General features: G+C 40.9%; 1 protein-coding gene across 5 annotated transcripts in view; it reads left to right on the top strand.

The window, feature by feature from the left end:
• The first annotated feature begins 2,258 nt into the window (after positions 1 to 2,258).
• Positions 2,259 to 24,653, top strand: part of abcc10 (ATP-binding cassette, sub-family C (CFTR/MRP), member 10) — a 95,686-nt gene continuing 73,291 nt past the window's right edge. For 2 of the 5 annotated variants that reach the window (XM_072248704.1, XM_072248694.1), the window contains exons 1-4: positions 8,694 to 8,773; positions 10,908 to 11,086; positions 18,716 to 20,090; positions 22,915 to 23,142. In XM_072248704.1, the coding sequence (XP_072104805.1) occupies positions 8,729 to 8,773; positions 10,908 to 11,086; positions 18,716 to 20,090; positions 22,915 to 23,142 (1,827 nt within the window). In that variant the 5' untranslated portion in view covers positions 8,694 to 8,728. Of the gene's footprint in view, positions 2,430 to 3,978; positions 4,022 to 7,434; positions 7,723 to 8,693; positions 8,774 to 10,907; positions 11,087 to 18,715; positions 20,091 to 22,914; positions 23,143 to 24,653 lie in introns of those variants that run through there. The other 3 variants (XM_072248722.1, XM_072248731.1, XM_072248712.1) reach the window with 3 other exon arrangements.

Genomic DNA, 24,653 nt, shown 5'->3' with positions numbered 1-24,653 from the left:
GAGAGAGGTGGGATGTCTGCATTAGAGTAGCTCCTTAGCAGCTGGCCAGCTAGTTTAAATAGCGTTAGCTATGCTAATGAACGAATGACACCTGTTAAACTCACCTCAACATGTCTTTTATAGTCTTAACCCACCATGGGCAATAGAAAAGTCATTGTTGCAAACAGTGCAGTGAGCAACACTGTCATTATTTTGACCCCTATTAGGCAGTGGTACACTTTAGTGTAGTCTGGGGTGACGTACGTTTTATATTTTTTTTTGGAACACTCTGCCATGGCACGCTCTCGCTCACGCGCGCTCTCTCTCTCTCATGGTCGTTCACATGCTCTCGCTTGCTTTCTCTCTCGCTCGCTCTCTCTCCCTCTCTCGCGCGCTCTCGCTTGCTTTCTCTCTCGCTCGCTCTCAAAAAAATTGATTTCCGTGATAATGTATATAATTTGCGGGCATCAGGGAGCCACTATTAATATGCGGGAGACTCCCAGAAGTTCCGGGAGAGGTGGGATGTCTGCAACAGGCATTTGCTTTGTGTGATCTTGTACAGGACCCAATCATCAATAGTTAACTTTGAGGATCTGGTTAACTTGTGAATTGCCCAGCCATGCGAAGTTTGTGCACAATAAGCCCTTCTCAATCATAGGAACGACAGTATCCCGTGTAATCCAGGTGTTTCTCTGTGGGAATGAGGTTGTGGGGAGGGGCCATTAATCCATTCTTTTCCTAGCATGTGGCATAATCATGTTTTGAAGGATCATCTGTCTGTAGGTGTATGCTGGAGCCTTTGGCAGCTTGTATTGGGCAAATGGAACACGATTATTGAAATTGAATACACATCAGGCACCTCAAACAATGTAAACAACAGGAATTCTGCAGATGCTGGAAATTCAAGCAACACACATCAAAGTTACCAGTGAACGCAGCAGGCCAGGCAGCATCTCTAGGAACAGGTACAGTCGACCTTTCAGGCCGAGGCCGTACTGCTTCCCATTTCCAACCAAGTATATTGCCGGATAAAGCTGTAATCATTTCCCAGTATTCCACACTTATCAAGTAAACCCTTGACTTTAATCGCCCATACTGGAAAGAAAAGTCTGTTCCCATTCAGAGCCATCAGACCCTGGAAGTCAGCGCTGATTAGAAACTTAACTAACCAGCAACATAAATACTGTGGTTACAAGAGCATGGCAAAGAGTATCCCATGGTAAATGACTCATCTCGTAACATCCTAAAATCCTTCCATCATTTATAAAGCACATGTAATGAGTGTGATGAAATGCTCTCTGCTTGCCTGGATGAGGGCTGATCCAAGATTACTTAAAAGTTGAAAACCATCCAAAACACCGTAGCCGCTTAAATGGCTCCCCAAAGATTAATTCCCTCCACCATTTTCTGACAATAAGCAAAGCACACTGCAAGGCAGAGCAGACTCGATGGGCTGAATGGCCTACTTCTGCTCCTATATCTTTATGGTCTAAGTACTTGCAAGAGCTACCTGCCCATATCTGATGAACCTGCAACCTTCATCATCAAAGGCAGCACGTGCATCTGGAAGATGCAGCCATCCTGACTTGAAATATATCCCTTTGTTGTTGCTAGAACTCCTGTAATACCACCCAAAATCTACTCCCATCAAAAGGATTACAGTGCTTCAAGGACACTGTGCACTACCACCTTCCCAAGGGCATTACATGGTGGCACTAAGATTCTGAACAATGAATTACATATGATCCTGAAATTTATGTTTGGCCAATGTGGATGGAAGGACGGGATGACTTCCTTCTGGGTCATGCTACTATAGAGTAAACAGTTAGAAAACATGTCTGTGACTGTGAATGCATTGTGCAAGGAGAGATTTTAAAAAACTACTTCCTCTTCTTTCATAAAGACCTTGACTCCTCACTGGATTGTGATTCTCTTAGCACCATTTGTTTGCCAGCGTATCCTAGCAGCCATTCTTGGTCTGTGTACCAGGCAGTGAGTATGTGGGGACTTTGACCTTGTGTAGATCTTGATTGGACCCAGCCCAAATTTCCTTCAAGTGCAGTTCCCAGCAGAGTTCACCGAGCAGTGATCAAGATGGGAATGCTGGTTGATTGTTTTCTTTTATCCCCTCTAGTCGGATGTGCTGAAGCTAATATTGCTTCCCTCCTCTTTCATGCTACTATGCTGCTTAATTCAACTGACACTGAGGTTAAAGCTGGAACACGGACAGCTTTATGCTCACTCCAGTAACTGAGCCACAGGGCTGTTAATCATCAAAAAAAACTAATCAGCTACACATTAATGTGCTGAACGTGATTCACTGTTTGTATTTATTAGTTCTCTGCATTATGAGATCAATGTGCATCAGCAAGAGTATCTTAACAGGACTTGAAGATGAAAGCTCTCTCGGCCTTTGGATACGCCTAGAGAAGCTGGTCATTTGATGTCAGGTAAAGGCTACATTTCCATGTACTGTGTTTGTTTTAGTCGTGTATAGAATGATTGTGAAGCTGAGAAAAGCAAAGATTTAGTTCAGAAATTCAGCAGTGAAGGAAATCAGAAAAAGATCTTACAATTAGCATCGTAAAGTTTAAAGCTTACCATAGTTTTTCATATCTGCTTTGTGCCTTGCCTTTCCCCTGTATTTATTAATGAATGAGGGGATGAAACGGAATGATATTTGTCCAAGTTTAGAAAAGGCAGAAAAACTGGCAGCATTCCAAGTCTTGTAGGTGGAAGAACAAAGGTACAAATTACATTTATAGATTGAGAAACTTAGCAAATTTCTCAAATACTTTTCAAAGTGATCAAATGGGAATATGTCGACACAAGGCACTGAAGATGCCGGAATCTGGAGCAAAATATAAACATCTGGAACAACTCAGAGAGTGAAGCAGCATCTGTGCCAACATTTCGGATTGAGACCCTGCAACAGGACCAACAGTGGGAGGGCAGATAGTGTGAGAGGGGCCTGTGAGCCAGATGCTGGTAGGTGAAAGATAGAAGTAATGGGGGTGAGGGGAGTGATGGAATCAGGTGGGAAGAGGGAGGAGGGAGTGATGAGACCATTGGGAAAGATTAAAATGCAGAGAAGTGGCAGGGAGCTATTGGTTAGTACAGGGGAGAACAAAAAAAATCTATATTTATGGTAGGGTGGAAGAGAGGGAAAAGTAAATGGCTGTATAGATGAACAGCACTTGATAAAAGAGGATAAAGGGGTTAGTGAACAATAAAACATCAGTGGAGTGTAATTATCTTAATTATTGGACAAAAATACATGAATTTTAGAAATAAGAAGCCCTCATATAGGAAACGACACTTGCAGTGATTGAATCAGAATCTGAATCAGGTTTAATATCACTGGCATACGCCGTGAAATTTGTTCTTTTGTGGCAGCAGTACATTGCAATAAATATTATTGACTATAAATTACCTTAAGTACATAATGTGCAAAAGTCTCATATATATATAGATAGATAGATAGATAGGGTGCCTGGGACTTTTGCACAGTACTGTAGTAATTTTATGTATTGCACTGTACTACTGCCACAAAAAAAATTCATGACATATGTGAGTGATGGTAAACCTGTTTCTGATATGGCCTCTAGTGTGGACTGAGAGTGGGAAGGGGGCTGGGAGAGAGGAATTAAAGTTGGGAAAAGGGGAAAGGAGAGGGGAAGGAGCAGGAAGAACCAGAGAAACATCTGTAATAATCAATAAACCAATAGTCTGGGATCAATGACCTTACCTCGTGTCTCAGGGCTGGGTGTGTCTGCACCTGGACCACACCCCTCCAACCCTGGCACTCCTCTGCTACCTGTCCCACACGCCTCCCGTGGTGCTCTACCCTCACTGTTCCCATATCCTTTGCTCTGCACTCCATGTTGACAAATACAGTTCTATGCAAAAGCCTTCGGCCCCTAGTGATGTACAAATGTATATGTGCTGACGACTTGCACAGCACTAAGCTAATTTTAATGTTTTCATTGTCCATTTCAGAAATCTGACAGCAGACGGGAAGAAGTTGTTCCTGAAATGCTGGGTATGTGTCTTCTGGCTCCTGTCCCACCTCTTTGATGGTCAGAAGGAGATGAGGGCATGTTCTGGGTGATGGTGGTCTATAATGATGGATGCTGCTTTTTTGAGGCATTGCCTTTTGAAAGTGTTCTGGGTGCTGGGGAAGCTGGGGCCCGTGATGGAGCTGGCTGAGTTTACAACGTTCTGCAGCTTTTACTGATCCTGTGCAATGGCCCCTCCAGACCAAACAGTAACATAACCAATTAGAATGCTCTCCACTGTATATCTGTAGAAACTTGCAAGAGCCTTCAGTGACATACCAAGTCTCTTCAAACTTCTAATGAAATATAGCTGTTGTCCTGCCTTCTTTGTAATTGCATTGATACATTGGGCCCAGGACACTGTACTGTGCAAACAGCTATAAAAAGCTTTTGCCATCCTCTTTTGTATTATTGGCTAGCTTAGATTCATATTTAATCTTTTCTCTTATTGATTTTTAATTGCCTTCTGTTGGTTTTTGAAAATTTCCCAAACCTCTACCTTCTTACTCATTTCTGCAATATTATTTGCCCTCTCTCTTGCTTTTTTGCTGTCTTTCACTTCCCTTGTCAATCATGGTTGCCTCGTCCTCCCTTTGGAATACTATCCAGTGCCTTTGAAATTGCTCCCAGAAATTCCAACCATTGCTGTTCTGCCGTGATCCCTGCTATTGTTCCCTACCAATCAACTTTGGCCAGCTCCTCTCATGTGCCTCTGTAATTCTCTTTCCTCCACTGTAATACTGATACAACTGGCTTTAGCTTTTCCCTCTCAAACTGTAGGGCAAATTCTGTCACATTATGATCACTGACTCCCAAGGGTTTCTTTATCTGAACCACGGCACCACGGTAGTGTAGCAGTTAGCATTAAGCTATTACAGCTCGGGGCGTCAGAGTTCGGAGTTCAAAGTTCAATTTGCATCACCTGTAAGGAGTCTGTACGTCCATGGAATGCGTAGGTTTCCTTTCACATTCCAAAGACGTACCAGTTAGTAGGTTATTGTAAGTTGTCCTGTGATTAGGCTAATGTTAAATCAAGAGTTGCTAGTCAGCACAGTTAACAGGGTTGTTCGGGCCTATTCTTCTTTTTTTGATTTTTAATGGTGGTTAGCAGTCCAATTTAAAGGTGCATTATTGCCACCAACTGGACTGAAGTGTGGTGCAGAGAGTTGGGAAATAAAACCCTTACTAGTTCTTTATCAAATGAAAACTATATTACCCCAAAAAGCCCTATAGATTGTAAATAATGAAAGATGATTCTGTGAATTAAAGTCACTCCCATAACTTAACAAAGTTTTGAAATGAAAACTATCAACCCCCAAAGACTGTCATGAAACTCACATTTGATTTATTTCAACCTTATATGCTTCACACTGTAATAGTGTGTGTTCAACTGTTACGTAATGATGACAAAACCTACACAGCCCAGAGTGATCCAATCACAAACAAAAGAAAATCTGCAGATGCTGGAAATCCAAGCAACACGCACAAAATGCTGGAGGAACTCAGCAGGCCATGCAGCATCTACGGAAAAGAGTACAGCTGAACGTTTGGGCTGAGACCCTTCAGCAGGACTGGAGAAAAGAAAAGCTGAGAAGTAGATTTAAAAGGTGGGGGAGGGGAGAGAGAAACACAAGATGTAGGTGAAACTTGGAGGGGGAGGGATGAAGTAAAGAGCTGGGAAGTAAATTGGTGAAACAGACAGAAGACATTGGAAGAAAGAAAAGGGGGTAGGAGCACAGGATACAGAAACCCTGCCCATCAGAGCTTCATTTACAGCTTTCCACATAACACCTGGGATACCAAGATACTTTTCTGTAGCTTTCACGATAGTTTTAATTTTCTCAATTCGACTAAATGTCTGAGCAGTAGAATTCACCACATCCATTATAGACATCACAAACTTCATTTTATCCACTAGCAAAGTATCTTTAATGAGAGAACTGTGATACTGACATATATTCACTGACTTCACAGTCCGTTCGGTTTAAATTTTTGCAAGGCCTCGACGTAAGACTCACCTAGATGTACTTTAACCTGTTGAACTACAGCTGCCTTCTAAAGCACTTCACATCCTCTATAAGCTACACTATACTCTCCTCCACAATTACAACAGTAAAACTTCATACCTTCTCCACATACTTCATACTTATGTTCTCCCTCACACACTTACTACCCCTGACTTTCCCACTACATACTGCAGTAACATGCACAAACCTCTGACACTTATCACATGTGCAGGCAGAATATAAGCTCATACATTATAACTAACATACCCTAAACCAACTTTATCAGAGCTTCGCCTCATCAAAATAAATCAATACAGAAAAACTATCCATCTTTTCCCCATTTCTATCTAGTTACAATCTCTTTACCTCCTTAACCTTGCCTCCCAATAAATGAGATTTAACCTGTTCTATTGAAACCTCCACCAGAACACCCCAATACCTCTATTTTCACAAGGTAACATAGATACTGTCTTTGTGCCAAGCAAAGTCTTCAAATATAATGCCTTGTCCCACTGTTTCTTATCCTTACAATGATTAACACTTCCCCTCCTCTCAAAGTACCAGCACAATCTATATCCTCTATAGCAGATTTCAACTCTCTAGTTAACTTAATGGGTTTGATAGAAGGCTGTTCACATCAAATTTAAACAATACCTTAAAGTCTTTCTTCCTTTTTCCCCCAAAAATCCCGCCCTTCCTCTCCATCACTAGAAATCACTCCAACATTTCTCTTTCTGTTTTCCAGATCTAGATCCAACTTCATTCCAACCCCCTGCTGCCAATCTGTACTCACCTGAACCCTCCGCTTGTGGTTTCTTTTCCAGATCCTCCCCCCTACCTGAACCTACACCACCTGCCAACATCCCCACACCATTCACAGTCCAGCGCCACCAACCGCCAGAACCAAGCCAAAATGCAATTCTTTAAGGATTATTCCATGCCGTATCAATAAACAAGCAAACTCCCCCATCAAATCTGGTTCATTACACAACACTTAATCCAGAATTGCCTTTTCCCAAATGGGCTCAACCACAGGCCATCTACAAATTTCCTCTTGGGATCCAGCACCAGCCTGATTTTCCAATCTACCTGTGTATTGAAGTCTCCCATGACTATTGTAACATTGCCCTTTATACACAACTTTTCTATCTCTTGTTGTAGTTTCTATCTCTTATCTTAGCTACTGTTCGAAGCAATGTGTATAGCTTCCATCAGGGTCATTTTACCCTTTTAGTTTCTCAACTCTACCCACGAGGATTCAACATCTTCAGATATTGTCACCTTTTAATATGGTTGATAGAATTTTGTTTTACCAACGAGCCACCAGAACCCCTCTGCCTACCTGTCCTTTCGGTACGATGTGTGTATCATTTGTTTATTTCTTTCCATAGATGCTGCCTGACCTGCGGAGTTGCTCTGGTATTTCGCGCCTTGAGCTGCACAGACACCTTTAACCTCCGGCCGCAGGGAGGCGCTCCCTCAGCTCACCGCAAGCCTCTGGGCCCAGCTCGCTTTCGGAGTGCTGAGCCGGTAAGGGTTCCGCTGTCACCCCAGGACCGGTGAGGAGAGATCTGTTAATGGTTTAAAGCCCGGCGACGGAAACCGTGTCTCCCTGGATTATTCATTTACCTCTTGCCCAGTTTACAGGCGTTGCTTTAACTCTGATGTCTATCGATGCGGTTAGTGAACGCTGCAAATCTGCTCCCTATATTTCTGTTCCTTACCACTGATGAGTTTGCTTGTGTATCTGCACATCGGGGCACTTTTCAACGCGGGGTCAAACACACGTCCAAATCTGACTAGAATAAACGACCACAAGTGACGTGAACGCCCTTGAGACGAACTGCTCCTGTGTCAGGTCCCTTTGCAGTGTTTCCACGGCAGAATCATTCTGTAGCGCCGGCTAGTTAAATAAAAGACAAAGAGAGGGCTCGAGAATATTGAGGGATTGACAAAAAAATCTAAAGCATTTAAATGTGTATATAGAAGGAGGTAATCGGGTAAAAAGTATAGGAACCTTTGTGTGGAGGCAGAGAATGTAAGGGAGGGTTTAAATGAACAATTCTTGAACCTGTTAATCAAGGAAAAGAGCACTTTAGTTGTAGAAGTTGTGGAGATGAATGATTACATTCTCGGGCATGCTCTGATTAAACGGAGCTGCCTAGCAATTTAAATATATTAGCAGTTTCAATATCATTACATCTCCACGGCCGAGTAAAATGAATCCCAGACTTCTATGAGAGACTAAAAAGGAAATTACTGGGGCTCTGACGGATTTTTAAGTTTTCACTGGCCATATGTGAGGTGTCAGGTGGCTGGAGGACGGCAAAAGTAGTTTCTTTTTACAGGAAGGTCAGCAGGGATTAGCTGATAACGGCAAACCTACCGTCAGTGGTGAGGAGGAGTAGGACCAACGTATATCTGAGAAAGTAGTGAACGTTCAAAGCTATTCAGTATGACGTTATTAGGAGTAGAGTCTGTGCAAGGAATGGTTGGGCCCTGGTGGGTAATGTACACATCCAAGGATCACTGAAGGTGGCAGCTCAGGTCTGGGTGGTGAGGAATGCCTATAGGTTACTGGCTGTCTTTAGCTAAGGCACAGAATACATTTTTAAAACAACATTTTATAAGTGCACAAACCAGAGAAAATCTGCAGCTGTTGGAAATCTGAGCAACACACACAAGATGCTGGAGGAACTCAGCAGGCCAGGCGGCACCTATGGGGAAAAGGTATAGTCGACGTTTCGGGCTGAAACCCGAAAAAGCTGAAACTTTATAAGTGCTTTAGGTTAGGCTGCAGCTGGAGTACTGTGAACAGTTCTAGAAGGATGTGATTCCACTACAAAGGAGATTCGCTTGGGTAGGAGAATCAGAATCAGGTTTAATATCACTGGCATATGTTGTGAAATTTGTTCTTTTGTGCTGGCTGTACATTCCAAAACATAATAACAATAAGAAGCACAGTGGAATCCAGATAATCGGGGCACCCTCTTATTTGGGACAACACTTAAAGAACAAAAACTAATCGAGAAAACAGCCGGGATTCCCTTCATTTAATTGGGGCAGAAAATCTGTTGCCAGACAATTCCAAACTAGTGTCAGTTGTGTGCACTTGCATGGTAGACACAACACCGTGCTTTGAATAGTTTTTAAATAGTGTCAGTTGCATGTGTGTGTGTTCAAAAAGCAGTGAATTTTGTCATAGATAGTTGGTGAGAAATAAGCAGAAAGGTAATTCAGAACTGTTTTGCTCACGGTGGTTTCAAGCATTCAGACTTGGAGATGCCAGAAATGGCAGGGAGTGGAAATGAAATAATTTCACTACTTCAACAAGTTAGAAACTATGGAGAGTTTGAAGGTATCGACAATCATCTTGAATGTTACAATGAAAATGAAGATTTCGAGGATGCAACTGTCGATAGCTTTGTATGAAGGCAGTCCATTATCTGCACGAGGTGTCTGTGCTGATTTTGTTCATTTGCAGTCAAAAGAGCACAACATGAATGAATTCCTGCATTGTTAAGTATTAGGAACTAATACACAGTTTTATAGTACTGCATTAGTGTTGGTAGTGTTCTAATTTCTTCTGATTTCATTTAAGTATGTAATTTGGTACTCAGATTGTTTTTGTTATAGCTTTTTAACTTATTTCAGTGAGACTTTGGCTAAATGGGACGTTGGGACAGTCGCATAATTGGGCCAAAATGTACTGTTCACGATGTGTCCCTATTAACTGAACGTCCTGGGTGATGGGGATCCTTAATGATGGATGCCGAATGCAAAATAGTAAATATTAAGGGTCATGTTAGGATAGATGTCGAGGTGTTTTCATTAATGTGAGAGTTTCAAATGAGGGAGCATGGCTGCAAGATAAGGGGCTGGTCATTTAAAACTGAAGTATGTAGAAATCTCTCAGAGGGTAGTACATCTCTGGAATTCTGGGAGTCATGGAAATTAAATCATAAGAAGAATCTGAAGTGGAGTTTGATTAAATTTTTGAAAGATTGGGGATCAGGTGTTAAAAGAATCGGGCACAGAGGAGGAATTGATGCCTGCAATAGATAATCCAAGATCATATTCAATGGGAGAAGAGGTTTGAGGGGCTAAATGGCCTTCTATTTTCTTTGGCTCATATGAAGTATCAAACTAGAGGGCATAAATATAGAATAAAGGGTAAGAAGTTCAGAGTGAACGTGAGGGTGGTTGGGATTAGGAACACATTGCCTGCTGGGGTGGTGGATGCAGGAACTCTTTCTTGGTGAGCAATCAATCAGCGAAACAGAAAGCTGTGGATTAAATGCTGATACATAGGATTAGTATCGATGGGTCAGTGTGGACGTGGTGAATCAAAGGGGCGTGTATCCAAACCGTGCGACTCTAAAGCCCTGTGGCATTATTTCCCATCCAGTTGCCCTAATTCCTACTAAACCAAGCTCAACTAACAGAGGGTTCAATTTGTCTGCTCTGGTTTGGACTCTGAGTGAAACCAAAGCCCATTTTAAAAAGGAAGTGTATGTTAAAAGGTTGGCATTGACTTTATCTTCACTTGCTCTGTGTAGAGTCTATGTGCCTTGAAAACATGGAATTGTGGAGATGGCTGCCTTATACACTGTCTATTACATATTAACACACATAAAAGTTGCTGGTGAACGCAGCAGGCCAGGCAGCATCTCTAGGAAGAGGTGCAGTCGACGTTTCAGGCCTTCGTCAGGGTCTCGGCCTGAAACGTCGACTGCACCTCTTCCTAGAGATGCTGCCTGGCCTGCTGCGTTCACCAGCAACTTTTATGTGTGTTGCTTGAATTTCCAGCATCTGCAGAATTCCTGTTGTTTGTCTATTACATATTCTTTCTTTTTCTCCATAGGTATTCCCTGATGCTGGCATGGCAGACCTTCTGGCTGCACTGTGTGACTCCGATCCTTTGAACCCATTTCCATTGTGGCAAAATGGTAGCGTTGGATACTGTTTCACTCAGCTGGTTCTCAGTGTGGTGCCACACGCTGCTCTGGCCTTTGCCAGTGCGTGTTATCTTGGCACACCTCGGTACGTCAGTTCCTATTTATTTACTATTTCATTGTACCCTTCCAGACCTTTGATCTGCAGCACCCATCAAACCCCAATTTAACCTCAGCCTAATCGCAGGACAATTTACAAAGACCAATTAACCTGCTAACAGTACATCTTTGGACTGTGGGAGGAAACTAGAGCACCCGGAGAAAACCCACACATTCAACAGGGAGGATATATGGACTCCTTACAGGATTGACATCCAAACTCCCTCACCCCAAGCTGTAATAGTGGTGTTAACTGCAATGCTACCGTGGTGCTGCCGGGTTCCCCATATCAGTTTTGATATCGAGGTGCCATCTCTCAGAAGGGTGTTAATTCACTGGTCATATTACAGGAAGTGGATGACTGATTCTGAATGTCTTTTTTTTTGCTGAAGCCTTTCAGGTTATTACAATGCAGACCTTAGCTATTGAGTTGCATTGATTTGTGAGATACTCAAACCACCTGGTCTGGCACCAACAATCATTCCACGGTCAACCTCACTTTTTCCCCCGTTCTGATGTTTGGTCTGAACGACAACTGAACCTCTTGACCATGTCTGCATGCTGTTATGCATTGAGTTGCTGCCACAAGATTGGCTGATTAGATATTTGCATTAATTAACAAGTGTATCTAATAAGTTGGCTCAGCTCAAGCTTCTTCTCATCTCCTTGAGAGTAGTGACTGCTTGTTCAAAAAAGGGAGTAAGGGTCAGCCCACAAACACCAGGCATGTTTGGCTGTTTAGAAGCTTGCTGAAATATTTCTCTGGAACAGAATTAATCATCATCTAGAGGAAAATTAAGGAAAGTTGGCACAGATTTATTTTAGCCAAATTGTGTGTAACCAATTTGACTTGATCTTCCTGATGGTTTTTTGATAATGTTCCACAAAACAGATTTATCAGCAAAGCTGAAGCCCGTGGCTGAAAAGGGAGATTGATAGTGTGGATACAAGGTCAGTTGTAGCAGACCATAGAGGGTTGAGTGAATACTTACTCTTCAGACAGGAGGGAGCTGAGTAGTGTTTGTCAGGTATTGGCAGGGAACCATCTATATTTGATCTCTGTAAATGATTTAGACTTGGGTGTAAGCCACAATTTCGATATGTGCAGATAATGTAAAACTTGGTGGTATGGAGAACTGTGAAGAGAGTAGTGATAGATGCAGCAAGATAAAAAGAGCCAAGTGAAATGGCCACTGACATGGCAGATCAAGGTTCACACATAGAATTATAATGTAGGAAGAACGAGGAGAGGTAATGGACAATAAAGGATCGGGTTCTAATAGAAATCTGGGCGCGTGTGTGCACCAGTCATTGAAAGTGGCAGGGCAGTTCTGGGTTTTAACAATAGTGACAATGTATGTGAACAGGCAAGCCATGCAGAACCTTCATAAAAAACTGGTCTTGCCTCAACTGCAGCATTGTATTCTGTTCACCATATCATAGGAAGCCTGTGAGGATGTTGGATTTATCACTCCACTTACTAGCTAAGGGAGTAAGGTTACAAGGATCAATTTGCGAGGTCACAATGGGAGGAGGAAAGGATAATCTAAAATCTGATGGAAGTACAGAAGATGCTGAGGGGTCTGCACAGAGCAGATGTTCAGAGTCTGTTCCCAATGGTGATCATAGGTAGAAAATATAAGGAGAAGAGAATTAAGAGTGGTGACATGAGGAATCTTTTTTTTTTACACAGTGTGAATTGAATCGGGAGTGCATTGCCTGCAGGAAAATTACAAGCAGGTTTCATTATGGCCTCCAAGAATGGGTTTTAGATAACAATACAGTGTCAATGGAAACACTGTTAATGTTAATGTTACCATTCCAACATTTTTCAGACAGTTAAAAGTTTCAGGAATGGAATTCCAGAGTTTCTGCATTTTTATGCTTTGATCCAGTCACTAGCTGATCTCTTTCAATATTTTCTAGTGAAGTTCTTAAGTTGACGAATTTTTGCCTCCAAATTGAACTGTTTTGTAGATCAATCAATTGCATTTCAAAATTATTCAAAACAAATCCACTGCAACATTTCTAAATTTAGTTTGTCTAATTAGTCTATCTGTGTACATTATGAGTTTTGCAGTTTCTGCAAATGATGTGAACTTAATGGATCTTGAAGTTTAAGTTTTTCAGTAGTTGAGTGAATGATGCTCAAAAATTGCACTAGAAGTCTGAATGGCCTTCTTTTCAGGAATGTCCATATCTGTCAAGTGGTTTTTAGTTTTGAGAAAAATTTAAAAGTCCCTTTTTTGGCATCACATCTAAATATTTACAGTTTGATTTCAAAGAATTTTACATTATCAAATGTAATATCTATTTAATATTTGAGTAATATTGTAAATATATGCTGATTAAGCATTCTTTGTTTAAATAATTAATTATGGGTTATATGTAAAAATATGTGAATTGCATACCTCATGATGCTAACACGTAATAAGTATGCTCCCTTGCTAAAGTGAAAAAATGAAGTTAGACTTGCATTCCTGGCTCCTTTGTTTTCAAACCAAAACCATTGTTGTTTACAGAACACTTTAGGTTTCATAAGTGGAATCAAAAGGAAGGGGAGTTCATTTCAGCATACATGGCTGAATTGAAGAAATTGTCTGAGCATTGTCAGTTCAGTAATGGGCTCAATGATGCACTGAGAGATCATTTAGTTTGTGGAATCTTACAAGAAAACATTCAAAAATGACTCCTAACTGAAGCACAACTTACATTTAAAAGAGCAGTTCAAATTGCTGTATCAATGGAAACAGCAGCCAGAGATGCAACTGAGTTGCAGTCAGGAACAAAAGTGAGCGCGAATGAAATTGCAGCGCTTAAACAGAAACTGGCCTCGTCAGACAAATTGTGTGACCATTGTTCTAGGAGCTCACATAAACTAGACCAATGCAGGTTTAAAGGCGAGACACAGGGGGGGTGTCACGTGATGACATGGGATTGAGACGTGCAAATCCAGCTGTCCCGTAAAAAATCAGCAAGGTACCGTTTAAACAAAGTAAAGTTAATAAATACTTTCCGAAAACTACTTATAAACTTCGTAAGACTACTCTACGATATGCCTCGTAAACCGCAACAGAAGAAGTCTGTTGTTGTGAAGTTGCCGCGAGATGGGAAGAAAAAAGGGCCAACTGCAGCGATGGAGCCTCGGATTCAGGTTGGATCTCCTTCAAAGGAGACGTATTTTATCTCTGGCGTAGAAGAACAGGGAGCAATGGCGGCGGTAGCGGTCTCTCGGAAGAAGATGCCGGAATTGCGCATGCGCAAAGAAGTACGCATGCGCAAATCGACACAAACTACAAGAACCGACGGCCACTGCAACTGAAAGTGACTCAGAGTCAGAATTGGATATCGCAGAGAATACAGATGAAGAAGAGGAGGAAGAACTGGAAGAGACTGGAAGTAAAGGAGACAACGGAGACATAAGAGAGGCTTTATTGCAATTAACGGCTGAGCTAAGGAAATTAAGAACAGAGCTTAGAGACGTGAAGATGTGCTATGATAAAGCTATGAAAAGACAGGATAAAATGGATAAGAAACTTCAGAAGATGGAAAGAACAATGGAGCATATTAACGATAGAATGGAAAAAACAGAAAATGATGTGCTTGTCTGGAACACGGAAAGAAATCGACTCTTGGAGAAAGTGGACGTGTTGGAAAATTATAGTAGACGTAATAATATTAAAATTGTTGGTCTTAAAGAAGGTATAGAGGGAGATAATCCAATAGAATTTTTTCAAAGATGGATCCTGAAAACCTTGCAAATGAAAGAGGAAGACCAATCAATTGAAATTGAGCGGGTACATAGAGCTCTAAGACCAAAACCACAAGATGACCAATATCCACGATCAATTTTAATAAAATTCTTAAGATTTCAAGACAAAGAAAGGATTCTACAGGCGGCTGCCCAAGCTGCCAAGAAGAGAAAAGGGCCACTGATGATAGAAGGGAAAAAAATTTTTTTCTACCCTGACATAAGTTATGAACTTTTGAAGAGAAGGAAGAAATTCAATCCAGTGAAAAAAGCCCTATGAGATCACGGTTATCAATTTATATTGCGTTATCCTGCAACCTTGAAGATTTTTTTGCCTGGTGGAGAAAAAAGATTTTTTGACGATTACCGGAAAGCGGAGGAGTTTGTGCGAGATTCTTTGAATATTCACCAGATACAAGAACAAACCCAGGAGAGCGAGATGGATTGAAGATGAAGACTGGATCAAGGATTAGACCTGTTGGATTTTTAGGTGGATGAATATATAAATATATTATTAATTATATGAGGGAGAGGAAGAAAGGTTAAAATTTGAGGAATATTAGCTGGGAATAATGACATTAATTTTTTATATATATATATATACAATTTTTTTGTTACGGGGGAGCCGGAAGAAACACTGACCAATCGCTACGTTATTCATGTATGCAAGCGTGGCAATAGCCACGACCCGCACAATGGAGAGGGGTAGTGTTGTGTATCTTTTCATTCACAACATTAGTGGGGGGGTATTTTGTTTTTTCTTTTTTTGTATCTTATCTATCTTTTTTTTCTTTTTGCCTGGATGATTGGGAGGGAAACACATAGCAACATGGTGAAGTTCAAAGAGATTCCCCAGGGAACTATGAGAGTTGAGAAGCTAAGTAATGTTTTAGATTTTAAGAGATAAATATGAAACATTTTTGAATATTTGGAGCCCTTATTTACAGCTCCGATGATGAAGATCTTGGTTCCTTGGGGAAAGTAACAAATATATATAAAATTTATTTTTAATCCCATGGAGCATGTGCAAACCTTCCAATATTCAGGCGGTTCTTTTTTTCTCTTTTTTTCTTTTCTCTTTAGGTAGGAGTATATATGGGGGGGGAGGGTTAAGGGGAGGGGGGAAGGTAGATACTATCTTCTCATGTATTCACTTTGAAAACTCAATAAAAATTATATGTAAAAGAAAAGGCGAAACAGAAAATGCAACAACTTCATACACATAGAAAGATCACGTTGGGGACAAAAATAAATGGGAAGAGAAAAAGATAAAAAGTCAAATTGCAGTTTCAAGAAGAGCACTAATCTGCATGTTGTTGATGAAAAATCTGATAATGATGAGAATGACAGGACTGAGTAGTCTTGAGATTTACAATGTGACAGCTAACTACAGACAAGCAATATAGCTTTCCCCAGAAGTGAACGGCAAATTCATTAAAATTGAATTGGACACTGGTTCAGCTGTTTCAGTTCTTCCACAAAATGTGTTTGAACAGCATTTCAAAGATAGTGAACTGAAGTCTGCAGATATCCAACTAAGTATTTATACTGGAGAAAAGATGACGCCTGTGGGAATGACATTTGCAACTGTTAAAGCCACTTTAAGCTTGTATGTGGTAAAAACAGGAGGGCCAGTGCTGAGGGGTTGTGATTGGCTGGGACAACTACCATTTGCATGTGACATCCCATGTAATAGAATCAACTGAGAGTGAATTAAGAAATGTACTGATGATGCCACAACTGCTTCTGTGCTATACACCATGAACCATTATCCAACAGAGGGCAGACAGGTGTTGGTGCCAACCTTTGTGCCTCTTGTTGGAAAGTATATTGGACCAAGAAAGGACTGTGCTGCTCAGAGGAATCATGAAAGTGACAAAAGAATGGTCTGACTACAACAGTTTTTGTCAGCTACTTATCTGAGAAAGCTCCTAATATGTTAATCAGGAAGTTACATGCAAAATGTGCTTGGTTTTAGCTGGAAAAAAGTTGAAGGCACTTCAGGAAAGTTGCAAGTATTAGGCTTTTGTGAATATAAAGAAGCAGAATCTACTCTGCGTTATTGCACGAACTTCAAGAGGGAGACAAAAAACTGCTTGCAAAGACCAAAGCCCAACTGGATGAATGGAAGACCAAAAAGGAAAGGAGTCAGTGGAGATACGAAAACAGAGGATTCATCAGATAATGCTGTGGATGAGGAAACCAAGAGGAGAGATCAGATCGTAAAGGGAGCAATAGAAGGACATACCATGTGGTGGATGTGTCTGTCGTAGTTGCATTATATTGCATACTATATATAAGTTAAGATGCATTCTATATTGAGTTGCAGTGGGAGGGGTGTTGTGTATTTAATATTTCAGTAATATTTGAGTAATATTGTAAAAATGTTGACTCAGCATTCTTTGTTTAAATCACTCACTGCACATTATATGTAAAAATACCCAAATTGCATACATTCTGACGCTACCACATGATAAATGGGCGTCTCGGTTAAAGTTTAAAAAAATGAAGTCAGTCTTGTATTTCCGGCTCCTTTATTTTCCTTGTGATTAGTTTTATGTTTTGGAGTTACAAACATAACACATATCACGTGCTTTGGCAGGTCCCTGTAATCTGGTGTTCAAGTAATTTAAATATGAAGAGAAATATGCAAGCAGAATCAATCAAACATCTACAAATCCACGCATTATATATTTTTTATTCAATGAGACAGATGAATTTCATCCAAACATTCAACAAGTCATTTAAACACAGAATCTCTACCAAGCTAACGAACATTGTTGCAAATAAGTACATTTTGAATTTTTTTTCAAGGCACACCGAGAAATGAAATGGTTGAAATTTTTATCGTTTATTCCGTTTCCTTCAGGGCAGCTTTGGGACACAAAGCCTCCTCGTGTACCATACAATGAAAGCCTATCAGTGGATGTCCAACATATTTTGCAAACAGATTGAAAAATCTGCCACTTTATTGATATGTCCACCATCAGTTGTCACGGACTGTGCACCCAGAGTTCACTCACAAATAACAGAATAAAATTTATAAGCAGAGTGAAGCCAATGCCAACTGGCTCAACCATTTATTATCCAAATACTGACATGTACACCAGGTCTGTGAGGATTCCAACATCATTTGTTCCAGCGACTGTCCAGCTGATGCCAGGACAGTGTGAGACATTTTCCTGTGAAAAGATCTCACTGCTTGTGGGTTGTAAAAAGTAATTTGCTGCTTCATTTGGATGTAAAGATAATCATTATGTATCTTTTTATCACAGGTGGGTTTTAAAGAATCAAGAGGTGGCACTGCGTGCTGCTTGCCAACAAAATTTTTGTGTGTGCCATCTTGGACGTGTGTGCCATCTTGGGCATGCGTGCCATAGCTTTGCTTTCCCTGTTTTCTCTCTCAAATGTTAAAAGCATGACAGTTTTCACTTCAGCTACATCCTGGAGTGGCAGGTTAAATATTCTCATCATACTCTTCTGAAACCTCTTAACTATTCATTTATGCAAACTATTTAGAGAGTAGTAGGTGGAAGGGTAACGTGTTATGCTTCTGAGTGAAAACAACAGTTGTAGTGACATATGTGCAGTGAGCAAAAATCTGGTCTCATTGCTTCTGAATCATCAGTTTTACAAATGGGTAGTAATTTGACTGGTGTGCAAAATGATCGTTGTTGTCAGATTGTAGCTGAGTTATATTTTTGGTGTAATATTCACTAACAATTGCTTCAAAATGGAAATGCTCAGTGATAGCACAATATCCCAAACGAGAAACTTAGCACTAGCTTCTTAAGTACCAATACCTCTCAGTTTGATTAAAGAATAAAAGTAATTTTAAATCTTCTAAACTTGACTCTTTTTTGGCAGATCTCGCTGGCACAATTTCACATGGAGCTGGGAATGCAGGATTATCATTTCTTTCATTATGTCGGCTCTTTTCCTTATCGATGTGGTGGCAGTCATCTTTCTTCCAAACATGAATACTCTGTGGCTGGAGCTGTTGGTGGATTCTTTTGCTGTGGTAGCCTGGCTTGTTCATGGACTGGCAATGATAGCACTCAGCAGATCACAGTATGAACGTTCGTTGGGTACAGTAGGACTGATGTTCTTTGCTGTTCTGCCTGCCCCTGCATTAATTATCATCTTAGTAGCTGATTGTCAAAATGGAAAAGTTATACATTCAGAATACCTCTCAAGCTGGGTGAGATTCATTTTGCTCAGTGCAGAATTAAGTTTGATTCTTGTTTACATAGTAGTGCTTGTCATCTCGCACTTTAGAAGAGATGGGCGGGGTTCTGAAGGAGAGCCCCTGTTGCAGGGTGTGAGTACCAGATCTGAGGAACAGATTGCAGCTGAGGAGGGGCCAAATTGGATTTCTTGCCTGTTCTACTTCTGGATGAACCCCCTTATGAAGCGAGGGTACCATCATCAGCTTGCCCAGCCCGACAATGTCTACCAGCTTCCACCAAAACTTCGCACTGAAACCATTGAAGAACTTTTTCAGAAATGCTGGCAGAAGTGTGCATTCATAGCATCAATGAAATGCTCTGAACAAATATCTCAAATGGATAGGACCCAGAGCCCCCACAGAAATTCAAGGAGTGATCGAAGACAATTTGGGGCGACTCAGGAAGAGACCACACTTGCTAGCAAAGACCTGGAAGTCCATCTGTTGTCGGTCTTGCACAAAGCCTTTGGATTTCGTTATTACTCCCTGGGGATATTAAAATTTATAGGTAACATGCTGGGTTTTGCAGGACCTCTGCTTTTAAATCTGCTGGTCAATTTCATGGAGTCTGGTACTGAGCAAATGTCAAAGGGCATCTGGTACACGTTAGGACTGTTTCTGAGCACCTTTGTAGGTGCCATCATCCTCAACCAATTCAACTATCAAGTCATGATGGTTGGCATGTCAGTTCGAGCAGCTATCATCTCTGCCATTTATCGCAAAGCCCTACGTGTCAATGCTACTACTCTGTCCAGGTTTTCTGTGGGAGAGATTGTCAACTTCATGAGCACTGACACAGACCGGATAGTGAATTTCTTTCCCAGCTTTCACGAGGTGTGGAGTTTACCGTTTCAGTTCGGTATCACTCTGTACCTTCTGTACCAGCAGGTTGGTGCAGCATTCCTAGGGGGCCTTATTGTAGGGTTGCTACTGGTACCAGTAAACAAGGTCATTGCCAACATCATAATGGAGAATAACAAGAAAATGCTCGGACACAAGGATTCCAGAGTCATGGTAAGCATTAGGTAAACTATTGATCTCAGAAACTCACAAGTGGTTTATTCTTTATCCAATTCTCATTCCATCCATCTTCTTGCAACTGTTTTGCCTTTCCTTTCTTCTGTTTTCCTTCACACTTATCTTACTTCCATGTGTGCAGTTTGGCTGAACTGCTCCTTGTGACAGCTCATTTTCTCCACTTTATTTTCTCTATTTTCTCACAATATATGAAAACTGCAGCAAGCTGCCTGGTGAGCCCAAAAGGTCAGTGGCTAGTCTCGTCACTGTATCCAGGAAATATCATTGCAGAAGCTAGTCACCCAGCAAACTGCCTATTCCAAAAACTCCCTTATGGAAAGTGCTATAGGGCTGTTAAAAAAAAACTTTTCATCACCTTAAAGATTTCTTCCCCCAGGCAGTTAATCTGATCAGCCATCTATTTAACCCCACCCCCCCCCTCTGTCTATTACCCCAGACACTGCGATGCATTGTAAACAGTTTAAACTGCTTTCTTTACTGCTGTTTACATTGTAAGCACATGCTGGTATTCATGTACTTATACAAATTTTATTCCATATCTGTACTTTATTTTTATATAATTCATTAATATTTGATATAATTCTTTATCGCGTGGATTTAATGTTTTTTATTGCATAACACACCAACACATCATACAAGTTCCTAACACGTGAATGTATATGGCAAATAAAGTTGACCCTCGATAAACTTTCCAGTCTTTATGTCCTTGTAAGCTCGTATAGAGAACCTTAACCCTCCTATCCTGGTGTTATTCAGTGCAGAAGGGAAATCCACTGATTCTGATGTACTTTAAAATGAATTATCTGAATGGCCCAACCTGACTGTTAACATAGATATCCCGATGTAGTTCCGTGAATTAACTTTTTTACAATCTCCACTTTCCATCTGCCAAAATTCAATGGTTTGCATTTACCATGGTTGAAATTAATCTGTCAATTACACACTTGTTCTGCTTGTATTTATTACACTCTTCCCGTGTTGATTTTACTTGGTGAAATTATCCTCCAGCTTCACAGTTCATTTAAACAGGGAATAAAATGATCCCACCTTCAATTTTCTATCTCCTATTATTCAGACACATACTTAACCCATATTGTGGGCAGCCAGCTTGCTTTTTGACTACGTTTTCACTGACTGTAGGTACCAGATATTCAGATCTGTAATTTAGTACCTTTATCGTAGCCTTGATAAAATTTCGAGTCCAACAACTAGTTCATATGAAATAATTTTACCCTGCTGGTCACCCTGATGATGTGAATTCCCCTTTGTGAATAGTATCACGGATAGTGAACTTTCATGAGACAATTATTTATCCAGACTTACTAACTGTGATTAGAAATGTACTCTCCTGGAGAACCCCTGTAAGTACAGACGCAAGTTTCTGTAGGCTTCCTGTTTGTTCCCTTTAAGTACAAATGCACATCTCTAGAAGCTCCACATAAATAGAAAAACATGCTCCTGGAACCTCACTGTACAGATACACCCTTTTGGACATTCAATGTAATACAAATAAATGATCCCCAACACTGTTGTAGGTATGGTACATACTGCTCAAAGCTGCTTAAAGGTCTGATGCATGCTGCTGGAGGATCTCTGCAGATTACAGTCAGGTACACTTCCAAAGACTGCCTGCATACAGAAGCAAGGTGATAGAAACCCTTGGATTTGCAGCTTTCTTGGTGGCCCCCTGTTGCTATAGTGACATGTGACTAGAAGCTCCCCGAAAGTCCAGGTGCATACCATGAGATCAGAAGGAATAGGAGCAGAATTAGGCCATTTCGCCTGTCAAATCTACTCTACCATTCAATTGTGTTATGATTTTTTTCCAACCCCATTCTCCCTCCTACCCTTAACCCTTTACCAATCAAAAACCTTTCAATCTCTGCCTTAAGTACACCCTTGGAGGCATCTTGGTGATATAGATGTATATTCCTGGAGGTTCTTGCTTCTGAAAGCGTTCTGCAAGTACACTCAAGATTCCCAGTTGGTATATGCAGCCCTGTGTATGCCATAAACAAGGAAGCTGGTCCTTATTTACTGTCTGTAGACATGCCTCAGCTAATGAAGAATTCCTCCATGTTGAAAAACACCTTGAAAACATTTTATCATCAGGTGGTTGGGGCTTTATTATCCATCATCAGGATTGGTGTTGGCACCTCAAAATTCAGCATACCTGCAGTCCATGGTCATGAGCTAAGGTGCTGACCTGACAATGCTGTGCATTCTTGCTGCATCTAATTGTGGAGAGAGATGGATATCTCGGTAAATAATGAAAGTGGGAAGCTCAAAGAACCTTTCTGCTGTCAGTGATGACAGAACTCAGCAGATATTCAGCTGAGTAAAGGCTGAAGCATTTGTTGTAAAAGTGCCTTTGTCTAATCCAATCTTGTTTTCTCTTGAGGCTCCATGATCACGATCTTTAGGTAATTTGATTCACTCCCGTGATATGAAGAAACGGCTGAGGGCACTGCAGGCTGGAAAGCCTGTTGGCCCTGTGCAACATCCTACAAGCGAAGCTGAATTCCTAAACTCCAAAATCGATCTGTTGTGCTGTTCCATCAGAGCTTCAGCTCTGCATTTATCTGTAAATATATACAAAACGACAAGAATGAACTCAATGGCTTAAATCTTTACAGTCTTTTAATTAGAGGGGTCAGGGGAAGCAGTAGAAAGTATAATGTAGCTTTCAGTAGAAGAACTTCATGCCTTTCTCTGTTGATTTCCCTGCTTTGCCCAGTGATTGATTGAACTGAATCCCATTTCTTGGATCACATGCTAATTTTTTTCCTTGATTTCCCAGCTGATGACTGAGGCTCTGTTCGGAATGCGTGTAATAAAGTTCTACACTTGGGAGGATCACTTTATTGGAAAGGTTGATAGTTTCAGGAAGAAGGAGCTGCACCATCTCAGAACCATCAAGTATCTGGATGCAGTTTGTGTTTACATGTGGGCAGCTCTTCCCGTTGTGATTTCCATAGTTACCTTTGTTACCTACACCCTGATGGGACACCAGCTTACTGCAGCCAAGGTCAGTCACTTATCTTTGAAAGTAGCTCAGATCTGTTTCTTCCCTCTTTCCAGTTAAACTAAATTGATTGGTAAATTGTTTTTTGTTTCTTGGTACATGTCCTGAGATACGGTGAAAGACTGTTTTACATGCCATCCCTACAAATCATTTCATCACATCAATATTTTGAGGTTGTACAAATCGAACACAGAATACAGTGTGGCAGTCACAGAGAAGCTGCAGTGCAGGCAGACAATAGCTGCAAGGCAATGACGAGGTAGATTGCGGTGTTAAAAGTATCTTATTGTATAGGACCTTCATAAGTCACAGCTTTGAGTATAAAAGCTGAGAGTGATGGTGTGATTGTACAGATTGACAGTGAGGCTGCAGTAGGAATACTGTGTTCAGTTTTGCTCACCCTGCTAAAGGAAAGATGTTATTTAACTGGAAACCGTGCAGGAGAGATTTACAAGGATGCTGCCAAAACTTGAAGGATGGAGTTGTAGAGAGAGATTGAACAGCTAGAACTTTTCTTGGAGACTGAGAGGTGTTTAAGATAAATGAGGGGGATGCTGTTGCTTGCTTCTATTGTTTGCATGATTTGTGTTTTTTCTCTTTCTCTGTGCACTGTGTATTGGTCTTTTTAATTGATTTCTGGGGTTTCTTGGTTTATGGCTGCCTGTAAGCAGACAAATCTCAAGGTTGTATAATTTATATATATTTTGATAATAAATGTACTTTGAATCTCTGAATCTTTTGACAGAGTGAATACATCTAGTCTTTTTCCCCAGCACTGGGGAATCAAAACTAGAAGGCACAAACTTAAGGTGAGAGGGGAAAAATTTGATAGGAACTTGAAGGATAACTTGTTTTTACACAAAGAATGGTTTATATGTGGAATGATCTGCCAGAGGAAGTTATTGGGACAAATATAATAAAAACATTTAAAAGGATAGGTATATGGGTCGGAAAGATTTAAAATGTCATTGGCCAAATATTGGCAAATGGGACTAGCTTGAATGGAGTTGTCTTGGTTGGCATGGAGCAGCTCGTCCATATGGCTTGTTTCCAAGCTGTACGTCTCTGTAAGGTGAGAGTGAGAGTGGGATGAAGAATGGAAGTGGGAGATACTAAGAAGTCTAGGGTCACTCATGTGGAGTGGATGAAGGTCCCATTATGCATCAGTTTTCCAGTGTAGCAAAGAGCATCAAATGCAAAAGACTAGATTGGAAGATGTGCAGATGAATTACTGGTTGTTTGAAACCTGGACCCTTAGAGGATGGGAAAGGGTGAGGTCAAACAGTAGATCAGGGGCAGCAATCTTAAGCACAAATTGTTTTCAAGCATGCGTTATTCATTAATTTGAGGGAAAACAACTAGATGTATTTAAATAGATAGTTCCCATATTTCAAGTTTTTTATGGCATTTATCTGGCCCACCGTCCGCTCATTAATACGTAATCCGGCCCACAGAGGCTAAAAGGTCGCCGACCCCTGCAGTAGATGTTGCACCTCCAAGAGATGCATGGAAAA

The sequence above is a fragment of the Mobula birostris genome, chromosome 2 (genome assembly GCF_030028105.1).
Source record: "Mobula birostris isolate sMobBir1 chromosome 2, sMobBir1.hap1, whole genome shotgun sequence".
Lineage (NCBI taxonomy): Eukaryota > Metazoa > Chordata > Chondrichthyes > Myliobatiformes > Myliobatidae > Mobula > Mobula birostris.
This window is presented reverse-complemented; position numbering and strand designations above follow the sequence as displayed.